The sequence below is a fragment of the Ursus maritimus genome, unplaced genomic scaffold (assembly GCF_017311325.1).
Source record: "Ursus maritimus isolate PB19 unplaced genomic scaffold, ASM1731132v1 scaffold_28, whole genome shotgun sequence".
NCBI lineage: Eukaryota > Metazoa > Chordata > Mammalia > Carnivora > Ursidae > Ursus > Ursus maritimus.
This window is the reverse complement of record NW_024425341.1, coordinates 35,549,038-35,559,112: the sequence shown is the minus strand read 5'-3', so window position 1 is coordinate 35,559,112 and position 10,075 is coordinate 35,549,038. Positions and strand designations below refer to the sequence as shown.

General features: G+C 38.7%; 1 protein-coding gene across 1 annotated transcript in view; it reads right to left on the bottom strand.

Moving 5' to 3' along the window:
- Window positions 1-1,824: 1,824 nt before the first annotated feature.
- The window catches only part of SNX25 (sorting nexin 25), a 124,016-nt gene continuing 115,765 nt past the window's right edge, over window positions 1,825-10,075 (bottom strand). Inside the window, exons 16-19 of the mRNA XM_040643392.1 lie at window positions 7,166-7,232; window positions 3,633-3,814; window positions 3,011-3,111; window positions 1,825-2,422 (exon numbers count right to left, since the gene is read on the bottom strand). Of these exons, the coding sequence (XP_040499326.1) occupies window positions 2,342-2,422; window positions 3,011-3,111; window positions 3,633-3,814; window positions 7,166-7,232 (431 nt within the window). The 3' untranslated portion in view covers window positions 1,825-2,341. The remainder of the gene's footprint in view (window positions 2,423-3,010; window positions 3,112-3,632; window positions 3,815-7,165; window positions 7,233-10,075) is intronic.

Below are 10,075 nucleotides of genomic sequence, written 5' to 3'. Positions count from 1 at the left end.
TGTATGGCAGAAAATTACTTGTTCTTGTTTTACGTTCTGGTTTTTCCATGTTACTTGAACTTCTATCTCTATATAAAGGAAAGCAATTTTCATAGACTTAGGTCTGTGTGATACCCTCGAAAGATCACATACTTCTCCCTTCAATCTCTCAAGACATATAAACTTAAACCATCCCTGAAAATGAATCCTTTTCTTTTAAAACCTCTACCCAAGACACTCTATTCTCCCCCACTAATGTTTCAATATATCAAGTCCTTGACAAGACTTCATAATACCTAGCTTAAATCTCCTTCTACAATATAAGCCCACTTGCTTCACCCTTGTTCTCTTAATACCATCTATATATAATATGCCTTCAGCCACTTGAAGATCTAAATTCCCAACCAGTATTCTCTTCTCCACACTGAATCCCTTAAGCCTAAGAATCCTAAAATAGGAACACGATAAGGTGGTGCTTGTTGGCTTTGACAGCACACTTAATAGATATGCTATCTTTCTTCATCCGAGTCAAGACCACTTTTGTGACTGCCATTAAAACATAGGTCTGAGAAATCCCAAATGTAGGAATTTGACAGGTGTTAATGTGGTGATACGCTACACTTAACTGTCTTCAGTGAATCCAACATAAAATTGAAAATTTTATGTAGTTTCCATAAAGCTGGTAGTTCCGGCACAGGGGAGCCCTTGCAAACTACCACTGCTGCAGACCGTGATATACACCGTGATCCGTCAGTGGGGACAGTCTTTAACTCGAGGGAGTTGAGGCTTCCAGATCATTAACCTTAAAAACAAAAAAACCCCAAAACTTCTAAGATTTCTTATAGCTGTTATCTTATGAAAAAGTTAAAATTTATCTTAAAGACTGAGGACTCAAAATAGTTATTTTTCTCATGTGTAATATAAACTTGTAACAGCTATGTTTAATTATGCATAAGATGGACATTACCAGTAACTGTGTTGGGGTGAGTTCCCGGGGTTTGATGATCTCGCATTGCTTCTCTTCCCTGAATGCGTCTTTTCCACATTCCTGTGAAGGATAATTCTTATTCATATAAACAGCCAACTTTGGTTTGTTTTCGCTTTTTTTTCTGAAGTGTCAAATATCATCCTGGTTTGCAAAAAGGATCAAAGAGCTGTGACTAAAAGAATCCCAAAGATAAAATGCAGTTTACTAATTTTCAATTATTTACCTTTCAGAACTTACATTCCGTATCAAGGACTTGGCAGGTAGGATCTAGCAATGCCATAATCAATACCACCTCAGTATACAGTATTGTGCTTTCATGGATTTTGGACTGAATTTTTACCTATTAATTGTTTTGCTTTCAATGTTCCTGGGGGGGGGCAGTTACAGAAGGGAAAATGTTTTATTATCACTGAATAATAGATTGTGAAAACTGACTGATTTGTTCATGGCCCCACTATTAATAACAGAACAACACCTGTACCCTGGGTCTCACCCAACGCCCTGATGAGTCCACAAGACTTGATCAAGTCCCTCAAGTCCCTGAAGTAACTTCCAACCTGTGTTTCCTTCTCATTGCTGCCCATCCTTCAACGTTCAGCTCCTATCCCTCTCTCCCAACACATCATTTCAAGCACAGATTTGGCTCTTCTCATTCATACTAAACACTGTATTTTTCACATATTCATTCTGTGTCTAGAGAAAGGCAGCCAACTTTGTACTTCCTTGCAGAAGTATTTATGTGCACAGTGCTTTTTACCAAAAAAAAAAAAAAAAAAAGATAAATATTTGAACTGCCTGAAGTGTTTTAACCTCTTTTTTTGAGATGTAAGCACCTTACATATCATAGAGCTCAGTGATTCATTTTTTTTATATTTTATTGCTTCAAATGCTTCAAACTATGGGAAATCTTTGGTAAAAATAAAGACAATAAAATTTTCACAATCACTTTCTACAACGCATTGCACAACAATGTTCTTCAATACACAAGAAATAATACAGGAATGTTCAGAGTCCTCAGTGAGGAAAGTAACTGTACAATAGTCATAGTTCTTCATTTTAAAACAAAACTGTTTTCATAAATATTTAAAATATTTCCTAGGTTCTTATCACATATTAACATTTGTATTTCAATCAGTGTGTTGAATTTTATATTATTATTAAAATAAAAACAATAACAGAAGTGTGTTTTTCTGTTGCCTATGACAGCGTTAAGTACCCACCCCCAACCAATTCTGCTCACTTCACACAAAACTAGAGGGAGGTAACTAACAGAAAAATCAATATGGTTCTCAATCAAGCCCTCTGTGGAAAAGAGGAAAATATTTCATGTCTATTGTTACACAGACATTTCTCGGGTGGTTTATTTGTGCAGACTCAAACTTGACCAGCTTTTAGTTGATCTAAATGACTTCTCAGCTCAGGACACAACTCTATTAGCAGCAGTTCCATCAGCACCTAAACCAAGAAAGAAGAAAAAAAGTAGGAAAATATGTTTTGTTTAGTTTTGTTTTTTTCTCTAAGGATTTACTCAAAATAGTTACGTCTAAGAGAAAAGTCTCATTTTAGGTCTGAGGTGATTCTCCATGAACAAGTTATTCTCAAGTGAATGGAACTAATATTATATAAACTCCATTTAGTATCAGATTGATTCATTTCATGGTCTCTTTGCCATTATCACACCATCAACAATAGTTAATATTGCTAATTATAATCAGACAGATGACTGGAAAACAGTCTGCTTTCCTGAAATAGGAAAATTAAGCAGTCATGCAAAAAATGTCACGTGCGTCAAGTCAGGAGGGACAACTGGTCTGAGAGAATGAGAAAGCTGCACATGCTCGAGGCACTCCTTTTCTTTTTCTTTTCCCAAACCGAACTGAACAGTCAGACAGACTAAAATGAGGCAGAGTAAATACATGGGTTCAGAGTTATAAGTAACAAGAATGATTAAGTATGCAAAGGGTTAAAATCAACCCCCATATGTGAACAAAGACATAAAACTGAATTAACAACTAATCCTCTGGTTGGCTTTAAATTACTCACATATAACAGATGCTTATTGGCTCTCGTTTCTTGCAGTGCATTGAATATTTTTATTATGCCATGACGGGCGTTTTGCTGTCCAACGAGGCTCTGAAGTGTATCTGAAAGATTAGGTTTACATTCTATGCTGTTACTGATCAAGTGCACACTCCAAGCCACACCCGGTGAAGGAGACAGTGAATGACTCACACGTAACAAACAAGGACACTGGGCACAAGGCATGCGAACAATCAGCTCTTTCAGATGTTTAAAGAGGAAAGAAGTTTATTTAGGATTTTTCAACATTAGGCATTTATACACACTACAATTTTAATATGTTTCTATCCAATTAAAAATTAACCTCTCTAAGTAGTATATTTTAGCAGGATTTTTAAAGCACAAAATTTATTATCTGTCCTAAAACATTTTTCTAAGTAAAACAAAGCATTATAACCACTACTGTTCTTATTAGATTCTCAGTATGATTTCTTAGCAAAGGACATGGTTTAAAAGAAAAAAAAAAGTGTGATCACTTTTCTTGTTGTAAATAAAGTTTCCTGAGAGATGTACGTGAAAAACACCTTGATAGGTTAACATTCGCTCTTTATCTCTGTACTTTTCAGGATCAGAAGCCAGGCCTCACCTGGAATGTTTTCAAGCAGCTTCTGCTGTGCCCTCTGTTTTGTTGCCTGACTTTGTTCTTCGCTTCTGATTGTGGTTGGTGGCGCCAATTTCCCATTTGGCCAAAAAGCATCCCGGAAAACACTGACGTAGTAAACCAACATCTGCTCACTGAAAATCCAGCTCACTGTGTCCCGGATTTGTCTTTTAAGAGAAAAATATTTCTTGGATGAGGTTTTTAAAAGTCGTAGACTCTATTCTCAAAAGGCTTTTATCGATGGGTAGGTGAAGATACAGCCTGATCTAAACGTTTGATGAATAAACTAGGAATTGGATTTTTAAACTCTGGCTCTGAAAGGTATTTTTTCTTTTGGCCGTACTGGATGACCATTCATTCCGGGAGCTCACATGTCTTGCATGCAGTACCCTGCACTCTGTAAGGACAAGAGCGTAGAAGAGACCGACTGGTTTGAAGCTTGCAGCTACTCTAACTGTGCACAGTACTGAATACACTAACTTCTCCATGAAGTGGTATAAACTGAAACCATAAATGCATTTTAAGACTGTTGAAAGTGGTCTGAAAAGCTTCCCTGAGCTGCTGAAGTCTCAGGGAAGAACCTGGCTTTTTCACTAGCTGTCTCTTGGTGTTGCTATGGCAGATCATTCTGGGCAGAGTGCTCTGACCCAGGGTAAGCATTTCACACGCTCACTAGGCAAGGGGAAAAAAAGATCCTTTTCTTTTCTTTTTAAAGATTTTATTTATTTATTTGAGAGAGAGAGTGAACACGAGAGAGCACAAGCCGGGGGGTGGGGGGTGCGGTTGGGAGGCAGAGGAAGAAGCAGAGTCCCTGCTGAGCAGAGAGCCTGATTCGGGGCTCGATCCCAGGACCCTAAGATCATGACCCAAGCAGAAGGCAGACGCTTAACTGACTGAGCCACCCAGGTACCCCAAGATACTACCTTTCCCCTTAAAGTGAAGGCCTTTGAAAAGATACATTGCTATCTAGAGCATTCTACATTTCTCTGGGGATGAAAGTTGGGCAGACATTTGACTTGCACAGTTACAAACAAATGGCTTTTATCTGGTTATCCAGCTCTTCCACATAACCCTATCTCATTAGTCATTAGTAAAATACTAACTCATTCCAGGATTTCTGCTGTCCAGAGACAAGTAACACAGTTCAAAGAGCCCAAGAGCAGTTGTGAGGTTGGGAGAGGAAAAGGGGGAAAGAATCATCTTGACAGTGCCAGAAAGATTTGAAATTTCAAACTCAATTCATGAATAATAATAAATCAAAAAGCCCTTCAAGCATCTGACTTCCCAACCATTTAAAGGCTCAATGTAAGGTTTTTAGAAACAGTATCTGAAATAGAGGTTTCAAGCCCTAAAATTTTGCACAGGAATCAGTTACGATTGATGTCTAAACTCTACCATGAGTCAAAACTATTTTAATTCTGTTTGTAACTGCATGTCTCCTAAGATACTTCCCTATACTGCTTAGAACTGGGCAATTCAGGTGTGCCTGGGTGGCTTAGTCGGTTAAGCGTCTGCCTTCGGCTCAGGTCATGATCCCGGAGTCCTGGGATCCAGCCCCACATCAGCTCCAGCCCCAGGTCGAGCTCCCTGCTCAGCACAGAGCCTACTTCTCCCTCTGCCTTTCCCCGCCCCCATCTCTTTCTCTCTCAAATGAATAAATTTAAAAATCTTTAAAAAAAAAAACAACTGAGCAATTCATATCTAGGCCAAATAAAATAATTTTATTAATTTAATGGGGTTTCTGCTTTAAGAGAGAACCTGCCAACCTGCCTGCCTAAAAGAATCTACATAAAAATGCAGACACCTTGTTTTCTCCGTAGTCTTGCTTTGAGTTTCTCACTGGCACTACATGAAGAAATTAAGTAAGAGAATTTCAATTTGCAATTTAAAATTAGGTAAGTGACTCTCACAAAAGGTCATCACCTAAGTATTTTCTACCAATTTAAGTCTGACTGTCAATTAGCCAAAACCATAGGAAGCTTTTGAATCAATTCTGGTATGTGAATTATAGTTGGTACAAGGCAAGAGGCACATATTGTACTGCTGCTTAATTTTATGATGTGTCATCTCTGCTAAAGGCAAAAATAGCAAAGGGCCGGGTGCTCCATCATTTCTCTACCTGATAAAAAGCCCACTGAAATGAACAGCCTGAAAGCCTCTACGTGATGCTTCTCCTCCGAGTCCTGTGAAAGTAACTGCCAAATGTATTCACCACTCACAAACCACAGCTGCTCATTTTATAAGTAAGAGCCACTAACATAGACAGGAGCAAGGGAAGTATGCATGATTTGCTGAAACTGAAAAGGAAAATGAATTAGCAAGTCTGGAGTACTGAGACATACAGAGCCATTGTGGAATTTTCTTTATCTAAGGCCTGTCTACGTAACAGTTAAGAGGCTTGCGTTAGACTGAAAAGGTAAGTTATACAGGCCAGGTTTCTGATTAAAACAAAAGCATAGGATACTAAGTCAACTAAATAAGCCACTAATACCATTTTTTAAAGATCTTAGAAACTGAAGTAAACTTGTGCTTATGACAAGGAAAATATATTCTATTTGCGAACGAGTAAGAAGATAACTTGTTCTTCACTATGTCTCCCTTAAAAATTTTTGATTTTATGATAAACATACATACAAGGTTACTATGATGGTTTTAACAACTAATCTTTCACTTGGGAAAATCTGATAATTTCATCTTGAAACATACTTTTCTGTACAAAAATGTGATTTCTCTCCCTTATCTTTTAGCATGTGACTGACGTTTTTATTGTGCAGGAAGTCATATGTTTATCTCTTGAAGAGCACTGGATATAGAGTTAAACTCTTAACATGGATAATGGACTATAGCTTAGAGTATACATATGGCTTACAATACTGTTATATGAAATACACATATATCTCAATGGATGGATATTAAGGTATTAATTAATAAGAGCAATTATCATTTTAATGTTACCCCAACTTGGAAAAAAATATATGGTTTGCATTTCTCTTCAAATAAATACCTGTCATGTCATCCTACTTTCATTTTGGCTTAGAGTCCAAGCCGTAAACTGATTCCCATCATATAACATAAAAATGCTGTACCCAAGATACTCAAACTGGTCATCATGATCAAAAGAGAACTTTATAGAACTTTTTGGGTTTTGCTTTTGTTTTTCAATTTTATGTTTATAAGTAATCTCTACACACTTAACATGGGGCTCAAACTCACAACTACAAGGGTCCACCAACTGAGGCAGCCAGGTGCCCCTCCAAAACAGCATGTTCTGACCCCTTCAGCCAGAATGCTGAAGCTAGCTCAAGCTTTGATCATCTAGTTCTTCATGCGTTCTACGGGAGAAATTATTTCAGAAACCTGTCTCCCTCTCCAATCTTAGAATCATAGCAGAAACAGAATGAGAAAATATAAACCCTTCAGATAGAGAGATCACTGGCTACTATACCATGAGTATAGTAATTTGACTATTAAGGCAAAGAGTAAGGCATGAATTCAAATATTAATGTCATGCAACTCACTTGTTGATGGTTCTTCCAAAAGTGACCTGAACAAGAGCAATTAATGTTCTTCTCACCCATTTAAACACTAAAAGAGAAATCAGAGTTAAAGAATTAGCACAGTATATCACAATTATGACATTTTCACAGCTGCAAAAAGCATAAATCATACCATTTGACTCAATCCAAGTCCTGACACCGCATGAAGACTATGATATCTGCAGAACCTGGGTCTTGGTTAGCAAACTTCTACCCCTCAAAAATCCTCCTAAACTTTCATTTTCTACATAGCAACTGATGAGATAAAACCGAAGAGTTTTTTACAGCTTTTCAATGCCTCAACAACAGCTGAGCTAGCAAGTGCAAATAATACTTTATTTCACATGTCCCCAAGCTACTTACATGTCTGTTTTCTGCTAGCAGACAGTACAATGCTATTTTAGATTTCTGTCTGGCTTGTGGAACCCAATTTTCTCACACAGTGCTCTGAATGAGAAACATCTGTGGTCCAATATTGACAAATATTTTGAAATATTAATGAATGGGTGGGTCTAACTTCCCATTTGGATAGTAGTTTGTGGATCACTGCATATTTTTATATATTTTATGCCTCTGGGAGAAAGGTGAACTGTGAAGAGCCAGGTTCCTGAGTGAGAGGTGGGTTCAGTGCTCTCCTGGGCCACCTCGCAGAGCAGCTGGGCACAAACAACGTCCCTGAGCCTCAGTTTCCTCATCTGTTCAAGGACAAGAGTAACATGTGCTTTTCTGCTTTAAGGATCTTGTTGATATTTTATCTGAGTGTTGTGAAAGGTTCTACAGATCTAAACTTTTATTACTAATGTGGAGAGACATCTTTACAGGTACAGAATATGAATATAAGCCAAAAGAAGGCAAAGAAATGCTATGAGGATATTTTAGGTCTGCAAATTGGAATCTAAACCAAATTCTCCATCTATATAAATTCACACCCATTCATTGAAATGTTTAGCTACTCACACATAAGCAAATGAGATATTCAGGCTCGGCTATAAGAGTTCAGGGCTCCTGCCTTTTAGGAAAACCTAAAAGGACTACATTCACGAACACCTCTGTATAAGGGAAACCACCCAAACAAAATCAACAATTAACACAGACTTGGCACCAGACTTGAAAACATTCTAGTCATTTCTAACTTTTTAGATGGACCTAAGTGTCCAGTTAAAGTAGTGTTGTTAATCTTTCAAGTAAGAGTCAAGTCTTGGAATCAGAACTATGCTTCAAAAGTGCTTTCAATTTTTTATGGAATTCAGAGCACGCTGATAGCATGCAGATGTGTTCATTTTAGGTTGGCATTTAGGCTGTGAAGAGCACACCTGCCAGTGTCGATAACTTCACACTGGCTTTCTAGGGCGGGAGAGAGGCAGCCCACATGCAGAGGGTCTGAGGACAGTGACAGTTATTAATTTTTTAAGGGCTGTCTTACTGATGCCCTTTTGTACACCGAACCAAAAAATGTCTTTGGTGCAAATTCTCTCCCATCACTGATCTACGCCTTTACTACTTTCTTCCTAACTTCTCCTTGTCCCCAGTCCCCAAACCACACAGGAAACAGCCCTAGTATTTCTTCCAAGGACTCATTTGTTCAGAGACAGAAGCAGCTGCAGCAACACTAGGATTTTGCTGACGGCAACTATATCACATCTCATTATAAATGATGTTCTATTTATTCCCCTCTGAAATGTCACTGGCAAAACCAAATATGCTTCTGAGCAGGCATATGATGGAGGAAATCCACGCTGCAAAGACAAGACTTTGAGCCCTACTCCCATCCACCATGTCTCTCAATCTTTGTACCACAAAGAGCACACTGCCAAAAGGCTAAGATGCTGCTTCCTCATTCTTACCAACTCTACGGGAAACAGAGAGGATTCACGATTTAATGGGCCAGATTTCACTGAGGAAGAGTCAGACTTTCGGTGGAAAACTAGTTGTTTCTGCCTACATTGAACCAAGGCAAACATCAGTGTATCTTAGAGTGTCTAAAATACGGAACAGGGATAGCTTTTTCATCTGAAAGCATCTCTAGCATTTGAATGATATTCTATCATGGATATTTCTTAATTTAACTATCCCCCATTTCTAAAGTTCAGCTTAGTTCCAACTTTTCATTATTGAAATTATGCTAAAATGAATACCCTTATGTATAAATCTCTGCCCGTAGTTTAGAATTGGGTCTATTGCTTAATGTGAATTATATTTTTGGAAACCCTGTGTTGTAAATTTACTGAAGGAAGAATCTACTTCTGATATACTTTTGTTTCTCCTACAGAGTGATAGCTAGAACATATGTTCCCAAAGTGTTGGCTGATTGTTTTAGCTTTGGCTTACTGGTGACCAAAATAATTAATTCTGGCGCTTAAAACTCCTAGCCGACCTTCTTCACCCCAGGGGAAGAGATGCTAATCTGAGCAGACCGAGCACGGGACTGACAGTCAGTCACAGGGCAACATACATAGTACCGGCTGGTGGCACCACTGTGCTTTGCTACCCCTTACTCCCCTCACACGCTTCCTCTCCAGGTGGTGAGGTGTCCTGGCTCTAGCAAGTCCTGAGGCTCCAGGTACACTGAGTACACTGGTCCCATGATTTCGAGTGTTGGGGGGCTGTAGAAGGTATGTGTGGGCAGAGGGTCCTATTTAGGACTCAAGACTTGGCCAAGCAGCACAGTTTGACCTTTTACCCAGGACCAGTTTGGGGTGGAAGCACCTGTGTGGGTCTTAACGAGAGTATTTTAATCCTGTTTTTGCTCTTGTTTCTTCTAAGTACATCTCCCTCGAGTACTACCAGGGTAACATTTGTCAACCTTGGTGCTAACTCTTTCGGAAAGGACAACTCTGTCGTGGGAGGCCGACCTGCGCATTGCAGGAAGTTTAGCAGCGTCCCTGGCCTCTG